Source organism: Scyliorhinus torazame, chromosome 15, assembly GCF_047496885.1.
Source record: "Scyliorhinus torazame isolate Kashiwa2021f chromosome 15, sScyTor2.1, whole genome shotgun sequence".
In the NCBI taxonomy this organism is placed as follows: Eukaryota; Metazoa; Chordata; class Chondrichthyes; order Carcharhiniformes; family Scyliorhinidae; genus Scyliorhinus; species Scyliorhinus torazame.
Genome location: NC_092721.1, coordinates 50889292 through 50911059, shown reverse-complemented (window position 1 = coordinate 50911059; position 21768 = coordinate 50889292). Strand labels below are relative to the sequence as shown.

Here is a 21768-nt window from a genome sequence, read left to right as displayed (position 1 = left end):
GGGAGCTTCCTCCCACACTGTCTCAGGCTTATATTTCGCTTACTTTAAGGAAGGACAAGAACCCAGAGGATTGTGGATCGTACTGCCCAACATCGTTGTTGAACGGTAACGTGATGCTGTTGGCTAAGAGCTGGCAGCACGTATAGATGACTGTGTGCCGGGGTGATAGGCTAGGACCAAACAGGGTTTGTAAAGGGGCTGCAGCTGTCAGCTTCAATTAGAAGGCTATTGAATGTGATCATGATGCTATCGGGGGCTCGGGAAAAGGAGGTAATAGTGTCTATGGATAAGGAGAATTGAACGCCTTTATGGAGCAGATGGGGGCAGTGGACCCATGGAGGTTCACATACCCAAGAGAGAAGGAGTTCTTCTTTTCCCAAGTTCACAAGGTCTATACCAGAATCGGCTTCTTTGTAGTGGGAAAATCGGTGCTTCCAGGAGAGGTAGGAGGAGAATACAATGGACCAGGACAGGTTGTTGGTGAATTTGAAGCTGTCAATCATCTCCACCTCGGCACCATCGATGCAGACAGAGGTGTGTACGACACTTTGCTTACTGAGTGTCCAAAAAGTTAGGTGGGGTTATGGGAATACTGTGATAGGACGGGGGAGTACACCTGGGTGAAGTGCTCTTTCGGAATGTGGGTGCAAACCTGATGGACCAAATGGCCTCCTTCTGCACTGTAGGGATTCGAAGGAGGAAGAACGTGGTCCTCCCGAACCTCCAGTTCCACCACTGGGCAACCACTGCAGAACAGGTACAGGGCTGGGCCAAGGAACTTGGAGCAGAATGGATCAGAATGGAGGAGAGTTCCTGCATGGGGAAATTCCTCCGAGCACTGGCAGCAACCACATTTCGACCCTCCCCAGCCAGGTACTCAAAAAGCCCAATGGTCGTAGCCACGCTGAGAATGTGGATCAAACTGCAACACTACTTTGGTTTGACCGAGATGTCCACTATGGTTCCCATCTGCAAAAATTACAAATTCACTCCCGCGGCAATGGACACCTCCTTCAAAAGGTAGAGACAGGACGAAGGGGCTCTGACAGTAGGAGATTGTACGTGGAAGGCAGGGTAGCGACCCTAGAGGACCCACGGACAAGTTCCAGCTCCCGAAAGGGAACAAACTACGATACAATCAAATCAAAAACTGCATGGGAACACCACAAATTGCAAGTCATGAACCATCCTGATTTGGAAACATTGCGTTGTTTCTTCACTGTTGTTTGGCCAACATCCTGGAACTCCCTTCCAAACAGCACTATGGTCTAGTTATACAGTGTGGACTGCAGCAGTTTAAAATGGCAGCTTCTCAAAGGCAATTCGTGATGGGCAACAAATGCTCACCTTGCCAGTGATGCTCACATCCCACAAATGAATAAAAATAAAACCTCAAAAGAAGCATTCCTGGTCTACTTGTAATTCTCCATACATGTCATTTGGCGGTTTAAAAAAAAAAAGCATTTAGACTGTCCTTCCTGCTCGGAGACAGTAATTTGGGGTTCATCTATATAGTACTGATGGACATTACTTGGTTAATTATACACAAATACAGAGTTCTCTCCTGTACAGTATGATTATTCAAATATCCGACAATACTTTTACACTTCATTTGCTGTTAAGCTCCTCCAGGGAGAGTCACTCCATTTTTCTCTGGGCTCAGGTTGAGCTTGACAGTAGATTCACAATGCACATTTAGCTATTGTAGTAATGTACAGTATAACAGAAATGGTTTTACACTGTAGCTAATCTAGCAAGTTAATATCCTAGTGTCAGTACTTATACGTTCATCCTCAAATACATATTAAATAAGGAGATAGACAAGCATATTATTTTCTGGAAATTTAAGTTACTGGCCCTCATGCCCACCCTTCCACTACATTATGGGCAGCACGATAGCATAGTGGTTAGCACAACTGCTTCACAGCTCCAGGGTCCCAGGTTTGATTCCCGGCTTGGGTCACTGCCTGTGCGGAGTCTGCACGTTCTCCCCGTGTGCGCGTGGGTTTCCTCCGGGTGCTCCGGTTTCCTCCCAGTCCAAAGATGTGCAGGTTAGGTAGATTGGCCATGCAAAATTGTCCTTAGTGTCCAAAATTGCCCTTAGTGTTGGGGAGGGGGGGTTACTGGGTTATGGGGATAGGATGGAGGTGTGGGCTTGTGTCGGGTGCTCTTTCCAAGAGCCGGTGCAGACTTGATGGGCTGAATGGCCTCCTTCTGCACTGTAATTTCTATGATTACAGCAACACACAATTGGTGAATACCTATTAGTGATTTGAAGACCCATTAGTGATTTGAAGAATTTCTAAAAATGAAGATAATGACATACATCAAATTGTCTCGAACTTTTGAGATTTTCAGTTTTATTTTCTATTGTGGTCTTTTTAACACAATACTAGATGGAACCATTACTTAGAATGTGCCATATAAAACAACTTAATCCAATGCAACATTGTGAGGAAAGCAAAAATTAATGTTGCTGAACTGATGTATTCTTTATGTCCTCATGCAGCACTTCATTCTTCAGAGTAAAATAATCTTTTCAGGTGATTTGACCAACAAATAATGTTCTATCATTACTGTGGTGCTGTAAAATTAAAACATTCCTATATTGTCTTCCTCTAATTTAACCTTTTTAATTATATTTTGTTGCGTATACTTAATTGGTAACTTACTATTATAGCTTCCGCTTGGTTTGCTACCGGGCCCGCAAAGTGAAAAATTCAGGCCACAGATCAGGGACTGAACTTCCCAATAGCTCAATATCACACCATGCAATTTCCAACTTGCATGTCAGGACAGTCATTATTTGCCAATGGAATGTTAACAGGCACACAGAATGTTATTTCAAATCTTTTAATATCGAAGTATAATGAACAAATTTGTTAACAAAGTGATGTGCTTGGCTGGGTTGCAAAACCATTACCTCTAACAAGGGTTATACGTGGCTATAAGGTCACTTACTTGTTAGCTGGGCTTCAGAGAACTTCACTAAACAGTTAACCCTTCCAGTATCCTCTTGTAGCTTCAACCAGATCTGCTCATGGAAGAGGTGAAGTTTGGCATCTTTATCCACAGCCACTGTATTGTTATCTATTTGACAGCTTAGTAAAGCATTCGTACCTAAGGATTAAACATGCAATTACCAAATATCAATATAGAAATTGTATATTTTAATTGACAGCAATAAACAAAATGTAAATTTGAATGGAGGAATTCAATGCCAGATCAGATACAGAAAATTAATCTTTCTTTCCCTCTCCATTTCTCGAAGGGAGAGAAGAAAAAGAAAAAGACAGAAAAGGAAAACAAAAAAAAAAATAGGCCCAGATCTTCTGATCAGGATAGGCAACCTTATTTCTGGCACTGATCAGACAAAAACAAAATGCACACATAACTTGTTCCAATTTTCCTGAGCGATCTTCCGATGGAATTCCTTCACATCCAACCTAGTGCAGCAAACCCCATAGGGAGGAGTGCAAAGAATCAGTCCAGAAGCCACTAGCTGCCATATTCCAGTGAGAGTTTAGATTTTCCAAAGCTGCTTTGAAAACAGTTATGGAGAGAAGTGTAAGTGGGTAAAGATGAATTGGTAAAGGCTACGATGGGTAAGGTAAGTGGGTAAGAGGATCGGATGGGTAAGTGAGTAGGGTGTCAGGTGAGGAAGGTGGTAGATGAAATGAAAATCGCTTATTGTCACGAGTAGGCTTCAATGAAGTTACTGTGAAAAGCCCCTAGTCGCCACATTCCGGCGCCTGTTCGGGGAGGCTGGTACGGGAATCGAACCGTGCTGCTGGCCTGCCTTGGTCTGCTTTAAAAGCCAGTGATTTAGCCCAGTGCGCTAAACCAGCCCCTGGGTGAGTCACCAGATGGGTGAGTGGGTCAGAGGCAGTTGGATCAGAGTTGGTCAGATGCTAGTCAGGTCAGTCAGGGTGAGTGATTGGGAATTCACCGGTGTATTTATCCAGGTGTTAAACTCAACTTTGTTCTTATCCAGCATTTTCTGGGTAAATATCCAAGAAAGCTGGAACTGTCCAAAATCTGCCTCCAATAAGAGTTGGAGATTTTTTTTTGGGAGGGTCTTGGGGAGCAGGGTGATTGACCAACAGAAGTTCAAATTTCCCAGGCAATGCCCACAAAATCTTTGCATTGGGACCTCTGCAGTGTATCTTCCGAGGCATGCCAACTATCCAGAGACTGGAAGGTCTGGGCCACAGGTTCTTAAAATTATCAAATAATTAAAACCTGAAGGAAAAATACCCCATACTTGTATAGTTAATGTTCTGCCAGATCAGTTGACTGGCAATAATTAATACTTAGCACATAATTGATAAATCTCAAGGCCCAGATGGGCCACATCCTAGAGTTCTAAAGGAGATAGCTGAAGAAATAGTAGAGGCGTTAGTTATGATCTATCAAAAGTCACTGGAGTCAGGGAAAGTCCCAGAGGATTGGAAAATCGCTGTTGTAACCCCCCTGTTCAAGAAGGGAACAAGGAAAAAGATGGAAAATTATAGGCCAATTAGCCTAACCTCGGTTGTTGGCAAGATTCTAGAATCCATTGTTAAGGATGAGATTTCTAAATTCTTGGAAGTGCAGGGTCGGATTAGGACAAGTCAGCATGGATTTAGTAAGGGGAGGTCGTGCCTGACAAACCTGTTAGAGTTCTTTGAAGAGATATCAAATAGGTTAGACCAAGGAGAGCCAATGGATGTTATCTATCTTGACTTCCAAAAGGCCTTTGATAAGGTGCCTCACGGGAGACTGCTGAGTAAAATAAGGTCCCATGGTATTCGAGGCAAGGTACAAACATGGATTGACGATTGGCTGTCAGGCAGAAGGCAGAGAGTTGGGATAAAAGGTTCTTTTTCGGAATGGCAACCGGTGACGAGTGGTGTCCCGCAGGGTTCAGTGTTGGGGCCACAGCTGTTCTCTTTATATATTAACGATCTAGATGACGGGACTGGGAGCATTCTGGCTAAGTTTGCCGATGATACAAAGATAGGTGGAGGGGCAGGTAGTATGGAGGAGGTGGTGAGGCTGCAGAAAGATTTAGACAGTTTAGGAGAGTGGTCCAAGAAATGGCTGATGAAATTCAATGTGGGCAAGTGTGAGGTCTTGCACTTTGGAAAAAAGACTAGAGGCATGGACTATTTTCTAAACGGTGACAAAATTCATAATGCTGAAGTGCAAAAGGACTTGGGAGTCCTAGTCCAGGATTCTCTAAAGGTAAACTTACAGGTTGTGTCCGTAATTAAGAAAGCAAATGCAATGTTGTCATTTATCTCGATAGGCTTGGAATATAAAAGCAGGGATGTACTTCTGAAGCTTTATAAAGCATTAGTTAGGCCCCATTTAGAATACTGGGGACAATTTTGGGCCCCACACCTCAGGAAGGACATACTGGCACTGGAGCGGGTCCAGCGGAGATTCACATGGATGATCCCAGGAATGGTAGGCCTAACATACGATGAACGTCTGAGGATCCTGGGATTATATTCATTGGAGTTTAGGAGGTTGAGGGGAGATCTAATAGAAACTTACAAGATAATGAATGGCTTAGATAGGGTGGATGTAGGGAAGTTGTTTCCATTAGCAGGAGAGACTAGGACCCGGGGGCACAGCCTTAGAATAAAAGGGAGTCACTTTAGAACAGAGATGAGGAGAAATTTCTTCAGCCAGAGAGTGGTGGGTCTGTGGAATTCATTGCCACAGAGGGCGGTGGAGGCCAGGACGTTGAGTGTCTTTAAGACAGAAGTTGATAAATTCTTGATTTCTCGAGGAATTAAGGGCTATGGAGAGAGAGCGGGTAAATGGAGTTGAAATCAGCCATGATTGAATGGTGGAGTGGACTCGATGGGCCGAATGGCCTTACCTCCGCTCCTATGTCTTATGGTCTTATAATTAAAAGGTACTTAAGCTGAAAGACAATGGTCGTAATTTTCCGGCCGTTGCAATTCTCTGTTCCAGCAGGCTGCGCACCCCTCCCCCCCCATTGGGTTTCCTGGCAGAAATCCCATTGACAAGCGGCGGGAGTAGAGAATCCCGCCACCAGTGAACAGCACGCTGCCAAGAAACACACAGCTGGGGGACTGGAGAATCCAGCCCAGGATTTAACTTTTGTGGCAATTTCAGATTGTTTTTGTGGCAATTTCAGTTTGTATTTACTGTCCAAATACAGCACCTTCATTCTACAGTATTCAATAAATTCCCATGGGGAGTTAGATACCAAAGTGCCATTTTTATTAAGCTAATGGCAACTTGGATACAACTTCTTGTATCGTTCGAGTTTAAACATGCATCTGCACCTTACCTGAAGCTGTCGTAATACTTGCACATAAGTAACCGCAAGATGTCATAATCGTGTGTGGTCATTTTTGGCGTGATAATCTCAAAACAAAATCTGAGTAATTGTAAACATCTTTTAGCTCATTCTCAGAATGCAGTTCATCACTGGAACGGATGGCATTTATTGCCCCATCCACAGGTGACCCGAGAAGGTGGTGATGAGTCTTTTTGAACTGTTGTCGGCATCAATTTTATTAGTGGCTTGACAAACCATTTCAGAGGACAGTTATGAGAACCACATTGCTGTGGGATTGGAGTTACATATAGGTCAGATTGGTTAAGGACAGCGGGATAAAGAGTTTTATTTACAATTGCTAAAGGACATTAGTCAATCCATAGCTTATGTAGTTACATTGTATATGTTGTGTTGACCTATTATGTATTTTCTTTTATTCCCTTTTCTTCTCATGTACTTAATGATCTGCTCACAGAAAAATACTTTTCACTGTACCTCGGTACACGTGACAATAAACAAATCCAATCCATGGTCAGTTTTACTGACATCAGTTTTTATTTCCAGGTTTAAAAAAATACTTAGTTTAATTTCTTAAACTGTGAGGTAATGTATTATGGAAGGTCTAAAACAGGTGGGAAATATACAGTAAATTGCAGAATCCTTAAGAGTATTGACAGACAGAGAGATCTGGGTGTACAAGTCCACAGGTCACTGAAAGTAGCAACGCAGGTGGAGAAGGGAGTCAAGAAGGCAAAAGGTTTTCATCGGCCGGGGCATTGAATATAAAAATGGGCAAGTCATGCTGCAGCTGTATAGAACCTTAGTTAGGTCACACTTGGAGTCTAGTGTTCAATTCTGGTCGCCACACTACCAGAAGGATGGAGAGGGTACAGAATAGGTTTACCAGGATGTTGCTTAGCTTGGAGGGCATTAACTATGAGGAGAGGTTGGATAAACTTGGTTTGTCCTCACTGGAACAACAGAGGTTGAGGGGTGACCTGATAGAAGCCCACAAAGTTGAGGGGCATGGACAGAGTAGATAGTCAGAAGCTTTTTCCACAGGGTGGAAGAGTCAATTACGAGGAGACATAGGTTTAAGGTGTGAGGGGCAAAGTTTAGAGGAGATGTGTAAGGGACTTTTTTTTTTTTTTTTATAAACGCAGAGGGTAGTGGGTACCTGGAACTTGCAGTCGGTGGAGGTGGTAGAAGCAGGTACGATAGTGATGTTTAAGGGGTGCACTGACAAATACATGAATGGGATAGGAATAGAGGTATACGGACTCCGGAAGGTTTTAGGTTAGACGAGAAGCATGGTTGCTGCAGGCTTGGAGGGCCAAAACGCCTGTTCCTGTGCTGTACTTTTCTTTGTTCTTTGCTGTAGTTTTGTTCTCTGGATTTTTAGTGTCGGCCTTAGTCCAACAACATAGCATTACACCTTGTGATTAGAATGGTGTAAGTTAAGTTTTAAAATATTTTAACCTCTGGAAAAAAAGAGTCTGGAGTGAAGAGTAATACCTTTCTAAATGGGCCATCAGAGTACCCTTTCTAAAACATGCATGAGGCCTGGGAGACTGGATGTATCTGGAAGATATGCAAGGGCTCCTTAACAATTGGCCAAGAAGATTGAACTTCTCCCAGCTCCCCATTACCTTTGAAAAAAATCTCCAAATAAGATTTAAAATTGGAGACTTTGATGATTCGGACTTACCCACTGAGGCAGTTACCCAGGAAAAGTTGAATAGAAAAATCCTAGCCTAACACCTGGGTAACTACTTAATTGACCGCCCCCACAAATACCCCTATTAGCCCCAGAGTTTATTTGCCAACCTCCAACGCAACCTGATCTGACACCATCCCTGATCCGATCCACCTACCCACTTGCCATCCTACCCCATCACCCAACTGCTCCATCTCTTTTAACTGCCACCTTATCCACTTACCCTCTTACTGTCATGATGTGACAATATATAAAAAAATTTTAAGGGCAACTGTTTTAAAGGCTCATTTCTGTTTATAAATGTTTACATTAATTTTAAAAGCCTCCTTCCAAATGGAAGTATGGACAAACGACACCTTCAGGTGTGTATTCAAACTGCATCAGAGTCACATCTCTAGGGCTAGATAGAGTTATTAAAATGCAAAGACCCCTCCAGGGATGTCCACTGAATTCTAAAAGGTGTGAAAAACACTTTTACATCGGAGGGAACAGGAGACAGGATGGGATTTCAAATGTCCTCAACATAACTTAACCTCTTGCCTTGTCGAACAATGCTTCATTGAAATTAACATAGCAGCCATTTTAAGTTTGAGAACTGTATAAAGTTGGTTACAGAACAGACCTTTTGTGTGCAATTGCCCAGGAACAACTCAAAGAAAAAAAAGAGTGCCCTTTAAATTGTAAATAATAACCGTTTCATTCATCTCTTGTACAGTGTAAAAATGTAAACTTTAATAAAATATTTATATTAAAAAAAGGTCTTTAGCCAAGGGAAAACAAGCGGAAGGTTCCAAAAAAAATTAATTAAAAAAATTAACTATTATTCTTCTGAAAGAGTCCTGGCAATCTGCAAGTGCCGTAACTGCAGGGCTAGTGAGGAATAGGAAACCTCTTTCTCTCCCAAAACCTGCTGAACAAATGAGTTCACCTGAAAAAGTCAGACAGCAACTGGTCGAGTGCAAAAGCCATTGCAGCTACTAAATTGAACCCCAACACACGGGAAGAAAGAACTCCAGCAATAGGTGTGCAACAATATCTCAGAGACCGATTTGAAATCTCATCTTTAATTACTGTTTTATCTTTATCTGCTTTTAATTTTTGTATCAATTTTAGTTAATACCTTTATCACTTTAAAAAATACATATTTTTATAAAAAATATATATTTTTATTCAGAAGTCTTTCATTATAACAAAGTTTAAAAAAAAAAACAATTACATACAACAAATACCATTTCAAAATAATCCCACACATATCTAACCACCCCCCCCCCCCCCCAACCCCAATCTCCCCAAAAACAAACAAAACAAAACCCCCACAACACCCGATGGTAACTAACTCTCTGGGAAAGGACATGAAAGGCTGTCACCACGAGTAAAATCCCTCTACCAACCCTCTCGTGGTGTACTTAACCTTCTCAAGATAAAAAGAAATCCATTAGATCACTCAGCTCAGTGGAAGCATTGGCGGCACCATGGATCCCCACCTGAGCAGAACTTGAATCCGGGCTATTAACGAGGCGAAGGCGAGGACGACCGCCTTCACCTTGTCTGCAGCATCGGCGAGTCTGAAACACCAGATATGGCCACCAACGGGCACGGTGCCAGCTGAATGCCCAGAATCTCTGACATGGTGCTGAAGAAGGAGATCCAAAGCTTACAAGTTTAGGACAAGACCAGAACAGTTGTGTATGATTTACCAGCCACCTAGAACAACGCTCGCACCCATCCTCCACGCCCGAGAAGAAACCACTCATCTGCGCCCGAGTCAAGTGGGTCCTGTGCACCACCTTGAACTGGATCAAGCTGAGCCTAGCACATGATGAGATGGAGTTGACCCTGTGAAGCACTGGATCCACAACCCCCCAATCAAAAACTGGGCCCAGTGCCCCGCCCACGTTCTCTTCATCTTCTCCAACTAAGCTTGCTCAGTCGACAGGAACCAGCCAGAAATATCTGAAATCTTCCCCTTAACCAACTAGGCTAGAGACAGGATCCATCCAAGAGCGAGGACACGGTGCCAGGGGAAATGAAAGATCCCTTGGCGCAAAAAATCTCAAACCTGCAAATGCCTAAATATATACTGGTTATCAGGAGCTGGAACTTGTCCAATAACTCCTCCATACTGGCGAACCTCCCTTCTATAAAAATGTCCCCAAACATCTCCAGCCCCTGCCTCCCCCATGCCCCGAACGACATGTCTTAGCCTGCCGGCACAAAGAAATTATTCCTCCAAATAGGGGCTAACATCAACACAAAATGCTGCCTAAACAGGCTCCAGATCCTCAGTGACCACCACTACCGGGCTGGAGGTAAATCTTGTGTTATGAGCGAGGCGTTTTCAGAACCGCAAAATGTATCATGGAGTTCAACCAACCTCTCCCTTTAATGGATTTGTTGCTTTTCCTAGCACACGGCATTTTCCCTAGGTGTGAAAGTCACTAGACTTTCAGTTGTTTCCAAGGTTTCTGGTGCTTTAGGTGTTTCTCTTATGTATTTCCAGTGTTCAGAATATTTTAAGCAGTCCCCAAAAGTTAGTTTCAGTCACATGAATGCACGATTCGCACTTCAGGGTCTGGATGCCAAGCTGTCGGGATGTTCCTTTTTGCTAGCAGCCCGGGGGTTTCCCGGCGGCGTGGGGCTGCCCCACCATGGGAAACCCCGGGTTGGATTCTCCGTTTTGGAGACTAAGTCCCCACGCCATTGTGAAAACTGTGGTCTTTTACGCAAGGAAAACTGGCGTCCAAAGGCCAGATTCCCCATTTTGCTGGGGGCTAGCAGGGAGCTGTCGTAGAGCTCGCAGTTCTAGGTGTCAATGCGGCCCCCAGCACGTCCGGGTCAGAGGCCGCACCGGGCTCCATGGCGGATTCATCCCACGGACCTTAACCGGTAAAATAGTGCCCCGCATCGGCCGCTCGCATGCGCCGGACCGCCCGCCCACATTTTAAAAACCATCCCCGCTCCAGATGTCGGCGCCAAATTGGATTCTCCGCCCCAAAGCCAAACGAGATTTTGGGTCGGGGGGGGGGGGTGGAGAATCCAGCACACATTGACCTGCCGGTGAAATGGAGCATCCCGCTGGCTTGCTGAACCAGAAACCTGGCACGGTGGGACAGAGAATCTCGCCCCGGGTGTCCAGACCACCTCAATAAGATAGTAGTTGACAATGGTCATCCACTCATCTCTGCACTAAGTCAGGTGTCCAAACCACCTCAATACAATAGCGGTTGACAATGGTCATTCACTCATCTCTGTACCAACTTGAGCCCACATTTTTGTCCTTGTTCAGTAAGGCACTTGGAAACCCACTGTCTAGGGATCCCATATTCCTCAAACGCTGGTTCATATTTAAACAATGAGATGGTTAAACTTCACAGGTGGATGCAAAGGTCCCTTATTCAAGTCCACGTTGAACGAAATATTGCCCACATGGCTCGAATGCTGTCCACAGTTTAAATGCCCATAGAGACATGTTAAGTTGCAGCCACTTTCACAAAGTAGGATCTTACAATCCATAATTTGTAATATCCTCATGCTTGCATCACACCAAGATCGAATCAACCTTTTAGCCCCATTGCTTGAACTATTCATACAGAGGAGTTTAAATTTATAAAATACAATGAACTTGGCAATTTCCTCATCATCACATAGGTCAAGATTCAATGTAGCTTCCTGCATCCATGTGGAGTTTCTGAAACTGTTTCCTCATAAATAACCATGCATGTTTCTCATCTTAAACATCACTATTCAAAATCTTTCAAGGTATCCATACAGGAATATGTATTAACTTAGTTGTACAAGGTCACAAAGGAGTCCACACCGAGTAGTTCAAAGAAACATTGAACTATTATAGACATCTCACGGTAGATACCAACAGGATCTACATTGCCAGTGCCAAACTGACTTTCCACACAACCATGGATTGTTTAGAGGTCCCCTGCTCCCTTAACGGTGGAGTTCATATTCTGCAAGGTTCACGGGGAAGATAATTGTTCCCGCCCCACAAGATCTTTACAGGTTATAACATCGCCGCCCCCCCCCTCCCGCCCCCCACCACACACAAACACACCAAGTGCAATGAATCAGTTTACATCTGCAGGGAAGGAGGGTACTGGACTCTTGCGTCTGGCTGGGTGTCGCGCACCCAAGGTGCTGAATCGATCGGTGTGAATCTGGAAGGCAAATGTCACTTCGACTGGTATGTCGCGGCGGAGGCTGCTGTACTGTTGAATCCCCATTGGTGGTCTACATTGAACTGGGCAACATCCTTGCAGCACCTGGTTGTCCCACAGCAGGACTCCAGCTGACCAAGCAGCTGGTTATCATGTCTCAATTCTACAAAGCCCTTTTGATTGTAAAAGTCTTTGATGGTGGCAGGCCAAAAAATCTAAGCCCAAAACTGTGCTGCATCATCATTTGTTTCAGTGTTGCTGCCTCCAACCAGGAATTAATCGCGACTAAACTTCACCAGAAAGGAAACACCACCTGGACTTTGAATTTCCGGACTCTGAAAATTACGTGAACTAATATTCATTTCTGTGGTTCTTTTAAATTGTTATCCATAGTTGGAAAAAAAAAACCTTCCTGTGAGTGTGCGCGTGTGCGGATTGTGAAATAAACTAACCCGAGTTAATTATAGAGAGAGTTTGCTAGTTTACAGCCTGTTACAGGTAAAATTGGACCACACAAACTGTGGAAAATACACCAAAGTCTATTTTCAAAATAATTCAAAACACCTCTGGACAGACAAGGATAAAAAAGTTCAGCTTACCCCTCTCCTGTCTGTAAAACTTGCCAACCTGACTTTACATTTCTTTGAACTGTTGACTGCTTTTTGTAAAAGTGCAGTAAATCTATATAGTCGAGCTTCTCAGTATGCAATTGTAATGTTTTCTCAGGAATGCTCCACCTTCCACTATTCCCAAGCAAAATATTTATCAAGAATATTGCAGAAAAGAAAGATGTATTGCTGAATCTTTGTGTCTTGTCAGCCCTCTTATCAGGGGCTGGTTTAGCACAGGGCTAAATCGCTGGCTTTGAAAGCAGACCAAGGCAGGCCAGCAGCATGGTTCAATTCCCGTACCAGCCTCCCCGAACAGGCGCCGGAATGTGGCTTTTCACAGTAACTTCATTTGAAGCCTACTTGTGACAATAAGCGATTTTCATTTCATTTCATTTTTTTCATTTTCTTGCATTTATCATGAAGTTACAACTCTTAAAGATAGTGAAATTCTGGAATGTAAAAGACAGAACAAACGGTGTTAAAATGTATGACCATGTCCCAAGGTGAAGGTGAAAAAGGCAAACAAGAACCACCTAAAATTAAGTATAAAGATAGACATTTCGCACCTCAGCAGACATCCAAATCCCATCTCCTGCTGGCCGATATCTGAGAACGTGGAAATGGTCATAATTCAAAGAAATCGGACTCTGGGGCGAAAAACAAGTTGTTTGTTCCCTAGCAGAATATAAAGGGTGTGTTTCGTTCTTTATTGTTTTTCTTAGGGTTCTTTTTTACTAATTAATAAACTTACTCTTTGACACGAGAAAACCTGGTTGAATTGGCTCCTTCTGAAAAAAAGGGATGGGTGCGTGTCATGTGAGAGTACCTTTAAAAAATGGGTGTTTATTACTGCAGTAATGTCAGAGAGTGGGTGGAGCTGGATGGTCTGTCAGCTTTTTTTCACATTGGGCTTTTTGCTGCAGGGTGGGTTTGGTTTCATTTTAGTTTTGGAGAAGCTGCAATCACAACAGGATGTGTGTGAATCTCTGCAAGCTTATGAATGTCCATTTGCTGATTTCAACGTGGTTACTGTTGTCAGTAGTGAAGTTAAACCTGAGGTGCTTATGTTAAAGGTTTTGTTTTTAAGTCTTATGGATGTTAAAAGGAAAGCTTAAAGGATTACTTAGTGTTGTATTCTTTGGGGTTGTATTTGAATTAATGGTTGCTAAGATGTTCACTGTGTGTTTTAAAATGGTTAACTTGAGTTCATAGAATAAACATTGTTTTGCTTTAAAAAAATACTTTTCCATTTCTGCTGTACCACACCTGTAGAGTGGGCCGTGCACATGACTGCAGTAATAAACACCCATTTCTTAAAGCTACTCTCAGATGACATGCGGGATGTTGCCACAAACTGGTTGAATAAAAAAAGGGGAGCCAGCTAATTCCTCCTCAACCAGGAGCATAACAAAATTGAGGTCTCTTTCGGAAAAAGCAAAACACTGTGGGTGCTGGAAATTTGAACTAAAAAAACAGAAAATACTGGAAACAAAATCAGCAGGTCTAAAGAGTCAGACTGGACTCAAAACAGTGTCTCTCTCTCATATATATATATGAGAGCAAATGTGTAGGCAAATTGATGTATATATATATATATATAGATGCTGCCAGACGTGTTGCACTTTTCTACTATTTTCTGTTTTTAGTACCATTTAGGCTACCATAATAAATGATGACAATTTCAATTATCCAATCACCATAAACAAGTGAATTTGCTAACATATCAGAATACAGTTCCAAGTCTTGATGAGCGCAACAGGGAACACCGGCAGAGCCATGGGTGATTCAGCCATGGGGTGGGAGTGGCAGGAAGTGTAGAAAGCAACTCCGGTCTGTGATTAAATTGTTTGGGGAACAGACACTCATTTTTGAAGATGCAGAAGTTACTCTCTAATGGAGTCTCCCTGGCATCACTATTGTTGAGCTTCTCAGCAATTTGCCTACACATTTGCTCTGTGTCCCGCAATTTGCCATTCTATAGTGTACTTCCAGCAATGTGCTTGCCCCTTTTTCTTCGCTCAGTTCAACCCAAAATGTCTTTTGACGCTCGTTCCAGCATATCATCACTCCTCACATCGAAGATTATTTATCTAATATTGCGACATCCCTCCATTTCTTAAAACGCATCACTCTTCCTATCCAGTCCAAATACACTAACCAGGATGTTGAGCTGCCATTCCTGCTCTTCTTTAAGCCACATTTAAATAATATCTGTGCAATCACATTTCCAAGAATCTGTGCTTTCTGAGCTCATCAGCCTTATTCAGTAGACTCCTTCAATTGATTTATAGCCCACCAACAGCTTCTCTATTTACTCGCCTGTTTCCAAATTTGAGGTACCTACCTCCAACCTAGAATATTTCGCCAATTAGCTTGCTGTGTATCTTGGGTTCTAGAAAAGTGGGAGATAAAATGAAGCATATCAAGAAAGGAACCTGTAATAATTAAGGCTCGTGATTCACATATTTTACAGAAAAATGAACTCTAATACCAGCAATATCTTGGAATAAAAAACAGTTGACATTTTCGGTCAGTTAGCAAATGTTATAATAATATATTGTATATTACTTGTTACTGAGGGGAACGACCACAGAGGATCCCTGCACTGACTGCTTCCTCCCAGCCCCTCTCACCGTCACCCATCTACCTTGATTCTTCGGAGTAACCACATCCCAGAAGCTACTATCTATGACCACCTCTGCCTCCCGAATGATCCGAAGTTCATCCAGCTCCAGTTCCCCAACACGGTTTCTGAGGAGCTGGAAATGGGTGCACTTCCTACAGGTGAAATCAGCAGGGACACTGACGGCGTCTCTCACCTCAAACATTCTGCAGGAGGAACATTGCACTGCCTTCCCTGCCATCCCCTCTAGATAAAAAAAGAAAAAGAGCTTACCTGTTATTCACTCTACCCCTTAGGTTAAAGGAGGTGGAAGGGTGGGGGACACAAGTATAGTGTCTAGGGTTTAGAAGCTGCCCAAGTTAAATACAGGTAAAAAATAAAACACTTAACCAGCAACCACTGCGCCCCACACAAGAACAGCAATCAGCTGTTATGGGCCTGCGCAAACAATTTAAATCTTTACTACTTACCCAGCAGTCACTCTGTCCTCACTCCAACCGGATTCAGCTTGAAACTCCCAACAGTTTCTTTAAAAAGTTACTCCCCCTCTCAGCAAGCACTCAATCAGCAACCACTGCGCCCCGCACGATAACACCTCAGGGAAAAGAAAAGCTACTTACCAGTCACCAGCCAATCACTTACCCGCAGGCTGTGACGTCACAGTTCAGCTTCTTTTTACTTCTACCTGGCCTCGAGTCTCCCTCTTGATCTTTACTCGGCTGGGATCCTTACAGTGATTGTCTTTTTTTTTGGTTAGAGGAGGAGGTAGGGAGGGAAACACTGAAGAAGTGTTTCGGGTTTAAAGAATTAGGGAGTATAAGATGGGAACAGAAACTATCAGGGAAAGGCACAAAAGAAAAGTGGAGCTTGTTCAAGGAACAAATACTGCGTGTCCTTGATAGGTCAGGCAGGGAGGAAATGGCCGTGTGAGGGAACCATGGTTCACAAAAGAGGTTGAGAAATGTAAGGATGAGAAAACAAGGTTCAGTAGGGTCGCTTGAGGGTTACAAGGTAGCAAGAATTGAGCTGGAAAAAGGGCTTAGGAGAGCTAGGAGGGGGCATGAGAAGTCCTTGGCGGGTCGGATTAAGGAAAAACGCCCAAGGCTTTTTACTTTTATGTGAGAAATAAAAGAATGACCAGTGTGAGGGTAGGGCCGGTCAAGGACAGTAGTGGGAACTTGTGCATGGAGTCAGAAGAAATAGGAGAGGCGTTGAATGAATACTTTTCTTCAGTGTTCACAAAGGAGAGGGGCCATGTTTTTGAGGATGGGAGTGTGATTCAGGCGGGTAGGCTGGAGGAAGTAGATGTTCTGAGGAAGAATGTATTAGCAATTTTGAAAAACCTGAGGGTCAACAAGTCCCCTGGGCCAGATGGGATATTCCCAAGGATTCTTTGGGAGGCAAGGGATGAGATTGCAGAGCCTTTGGCTTTGATCTTTGGGTCCTCGCTGTCCACGGGGATAGTGCCAGAGGACTGGAGAGTGGCGAATGTTGTTCCTCTGTTCAAGAAAGGAAATAGGAATGATCTTGGTAATTATAGGCCAGTTAGTCTTACTTCAGTGGTTGGGAAGATAATGGAAAAGGTCCTGAAGGATAGGATTTATGACCATTTGGAAAGATGCAGCTTAATCCGGGAGAGTCAACACGGATTCATGAAGGGTAGGTCTTGCCTCACAAATTTGATTGAATTCTTTGAGGAGGTAACTAAGTGTGTAGATGAAGGTAGAGCAGTTGATGTTGCATACATGGATCTTAGTAAGGCGTTTGATAAGGTTCCCATGGTCGGCTCATGAAGAAAGTAAGGAGGTGTGGGATAGAGGGAAATTTGGCCAATTGGATAAGTAGACAGAGGGTGGAGGTGGATGGAAAATTTTCAGACTGGAGACCAGTTACCAGCGATGTACCACAGGAATCAGTGCTGGGTCCTCTGCTATTTGTGATTTTTATTAATGACTTGGAGGATGGGGCTGAAGGATAGGTCAGTAAATTTGCTGATGACACCAAGATTGGTGGAGTAGTGGATGAGGTGGAGGGCTGTTGTAGGCTGCAAAGAGACATTGATAGGATGCAGAGCTGGGCTGAAAAATGGCAGATGGAGTTTAACCCTGATAAGCGCGAGGTGAATCATTTTGGTAGAAAAAATTTGAATGCGGATTACAGGGTCAAATGCAGGGTTCTGAGGAATGTGGAGGAACAGAGAGATCTTGGGGTTCATGTCCACAGATCTCTGAAGGTTGTCACTCAAGTGGATAGAGCAGTGAAGAAGGCTTATAGTGTGTTAGCGTTTATTAACAGGGGGCTTAAGTTTAAGAGCCGCGGGGTTATGCTTCAACTATACATGACTCTGGTGAGACCACATTTGGAGTATTGTGCGCCGTTCTGGTCTCCTCATTATAGGAAGGATGTGGAAGCATTGGAAAGGGTGCAAAGGAGATTTACCAGGATGCTGCCTGGTTTGCAGGATAGGTCTTATGAGGAAAGGTTGAGGGAGCTAGGGCTTTTCTCTTTGGAGCGGAGGAGGCTGAGATGCGACTTAATAGAGGTTTATAAGATAATGAGGGGGATAGATAGAGTGGACGTTCAGAGACTATTTCCTCGGGTGGATGTAGCTGTTACAAGGGAGCATAACTATAAGATTCAGGGTGGGAGATATCGGAGGAATGTCCGAGGTAGGTTCTTTACTCAGAGAGTGGATAGGGTGTGGAATGGACTGCCTGCTGTGATAGTGGAGTCGGACATTTTCGGAACTTTCAAGTGGTTATTGGATAGGCACATGGAGCACACCAGAGTGACAGGGAGTGGGATAGCTTGATCTTGGTTTCGGACAATGCTCGGCACAACATCGAGGGCCGAAGGGCCTGTTCTGTGCAGTACTGTTCTATGTTCTATATTACATGGTTAGGCTAGCATTTACTGCCCATCCGCTGCCTTTTTAAACTGCTGCAGTCCATGTAGTGTAGGTACACCTACAGTGCTCTTAGAGATAGAGTTTTAGGATTTTGACCCAGTGACAGAACGGCGATATATTTCCAAGTCGGGATAATAACAAATAATCAAAAATAATAATAAATAATAATTGCTTATTGTCACAAGTAGGCTTCAATGAAGTTACTGTGAAAAGCCCCTCGTCGCCACATTCCGGCACCTGTTTGGGTAAGCGGGTACGGGAATTGAACCCGCACTGCTGGCCTGGTTCTGCATTACAAACCAGCTGTGTAGCCCACTGTGCTAAACCAGCCCCAGATAGTGTGTGGCTGGAAGAGGAACTCCCATGTATTTGCTGTCCTTGCATTTCTCGTTGGCGGTTGTCCTGGGTTTGTAAACAGCTGTCTAAGGCGGCTTTGTGAGCTCCTGCAGTGCACCTTGAAGATTACTGCCCTTGTGCGTCCGTGGTAGAGAGATTGGATGTTTGTGCAAGGGTAGCAATCAAGCAGGCTGCTTTGTCCTGTCTGATGTCAGGCTTCTTTTGTGTAGCTGGAGCTGCACGTATCCAGGCAAGTGGAGAGTATTCCGTTACACTCCTGGCTTGTGCCTTGCAGATGGTGGACAGGTTTTGGTGAGTCTGGAGGTGTATTACTCACTGCAGGATTGTAGCCTCTAACCTGCTACAGTATTCATATGGATATTCCAGTTCAATTTGTGGTCAATGGTATCTCCCAGGATATTGATATTAATGCACCCATACAAAAAAAACGGATCATGAGGTCTATTATAAAATATAGAATACAACTGTCAAACTCGTTTCTAGACAAGTTTATTGTAAGGAAGTCTAATTTCCTACAGCTTACTGGCCCACCATTCTTATCTGTCATGGACAGAATGTGTGTGCTCGCTTACTCTCCATAATCAGTATGTTTCACATGGCAAGTGGTGTGCCATTTCTTACCCTTGGTCTGTGTATCCCAGTTAAATACCTCAATGGCAGGCTTTTAAAATAAATCACGTTATTTATTCTCACACACTTACATTAACGCAACATCTCACACTCTTATCGCCACGCACAATTACAAGTTACTTCAGTCTCGGATTTGGAGTCTCCCACATGGCAGGCATGTGGTTCCTTGAATAGGCTTGATGATTTAAAGTTGAAGTGAGGGTTTTCCAAAACAAAAAATTCCCAACAGGTTATGAGGTTTCTTGTTGTTGAATATCTAGGAGGCTGGTTCTCAGATGAACTTTGAAACTGGAACAGGTTAATACTTTCACTGTACTGCAGTACATGTGACAATAAATCAAATCAAATCTAAGTACTTTGGCTGTTTGATGACTTGCACCTCATTTCAGAGTCTGGCTTTCAGAATAGCTAACAATTGATGGTTCAATAAGGGCACAGTCCCTGAACCTAGTTTCAATCACACGACTACTGGGTGTAACACTTGAGACCCACCCAGTCTATTTTGGATGGGTGGGGGTCATCATGATAGACTAGGAAGTTGAAAACGGAAGTTGATAATGGCCATTAAGTTTTGATCTTCCTTTTTGCCAAGTACGAAACATGGAGACAGGTAGTCTGGAAACTCCATAGTCTCTCAGCGTTGGTCCATCATTAGACAGTGATATGTGCAAATTCCACAACTGGCCTCACATTTGCCCATTTTTAATTAGATATTTGCCGAATACTTAATTAGGTGTGCAGTCAAAAATGTCAACAGTCGCATGATTTGCAGAAGCCATCTTAACAGTTTGTTTCCTTTATTTATTCAGAAGATGTGGGTATTGCAGCATTTATCGCTGGAATTCCAATTGAAGGTGATGATGAGTCGCCTTCTTGAACCCCTGCTGTGATGTAGTGTAGGAACACTCACAATGCTTGCCTGAAGAGAATTCCAGGATTTTGACCCAGTAACAGTGAAGGAATAGCGATACAGTTTCAAATCAGGATGGCGTGTGGCTTGAATGTGGAGGTGGTGATGTTCCCATGCATCTGCTGCCCTTGTCCTTCAAGGTGGTAGGCTTTGCAGATTTGGAAGATGCTGTTGAAGGAGTCTTAGTGAGTTGCTGCAGTGCATCTTGTAGTTGGTACACACAGCTGCCACAGTGCATCGGTGGTGGAGGGAGTAAATCTTGAAGGTGGTGGATGGGGTGCCAATCAAGCAGGCTGCTTTGTCCGAGATGGTGTCAAGCTTTTTGAGTGCTGTTGGGAGCTGCACTCATCTAACCAAGTGGAGAGTATTCCGTGGACAGGCTTTGGCAAGTTAGGAAGTGAGTTACTCTGCACAGAGTGGTAATTATTAATTAATTCAGAACGTAAAAGTTGTGTCCAATTTTTAAAAGAGTATTTACTGAAAGTTCATAATACAACATGCTGTACTGGGCGTAACAGATTGCTGAAAAACCCAACTGCACACCACCCGATCACCTACTGCTACTGCCTCGCAATACAGACATCCATCAAAATAGTACTCCTTACTTCTAGTACTTCTTGGTCCTCAAGTACTTCAACTCAATTAATATTACCTACCTCCAAACCTCACTGCTCTTTCCTCAATTATGTGACTACATCCCCACCAAAACGCTCCTCTTCCCCATCTCCTAAACTGTTCCAATCAGTGGCGGATTTACAGTGAGTGGGACCCTGTTATCTGGTTCATTTTCAGCACTCCAAGACCCTGAAGGCTGAGGCCAAGAAAATACACAAATTGATCAGTGCTTCACTTGTATAAACATGCTCGATGATAAATGCCTTGTTGAAATACAAGCTTACCTCTTGTCAGAATGCAGGATGGGAAATGTTGCAACGTGAGGCGAGCAAACATGGAACAAACGAGATGGAAGAATCAGCCGATCACATCACAACAGCTCAGAGGTGGCACAGCTAAATTGTTACAGAAAACTGGTAATGCAGGAGTCTGGGAATGGACTTATTTTTTCACAGTGTATTTTGTATACACTTTTTACGATCTATAAGGAAATGAAAACTGTTACTCTGTGCATTGGGGGGTCACATGACCTCCCCAACCAAGGAGGCAAAGCGAGGAGAACAGTTGGGAGTCACTTGCTGGTATTGTAATGTCCCTTCATACTTGCTGTAAATAAACTATCTGTTGCTGTTATCCGCTAATAGCCTGGAGTTCCTGCTATTACACTGACGACGTCTAGGTAGAAGGACCAGGTTACGGGGTCGAGCACGCAATCCGGGCCTGATTCCTAGTTATTTCCAGTGCCTGGCAGAAGGAACATCATCATGCTGCTTGTTGGTAAGCTTGAGCCACTCAATGCAGATGAGAAAGATTGGGTGCAATATGTGGAGCGTATGCGTCATTTTTTTCAGAGCAAATGGCATACAAGTGGACGAAAGGCAAAACATTATTTTGCTCACAGCCAATGGCGCCCAGACCTACATGTAA

The 21768-nt window shown here is 43.6% G+C and overlaps 1 protein-coding gene across 2 annotated transcripts in view; it reads right to left on the bottom strand.

Moving 5' to 3' along the window:
• Window positions 1-21768, bottom strand: part of gpr180 (G protein-coupled receptor 180) — a 291090-nt gene that overhangs the window by 203454 nt on the left and 65868 nt on the right. For both annotated transcript variants that reach the window (XR_011935125.1, XM_072476231.1), the window contains exon 2: window positions 2962-3120. Coding sequence is in view for 1 of the 2 variants with exons in the window: in XM_072476231.1 (XP_072332332.1) it covers window positions 2962-3120 (159 nt within the window). In the remaining variant the exon portion in view is untranslated. The remainder of the gene's footprint in view (window positions 1-2961; window positions 3121-21768) is intronic.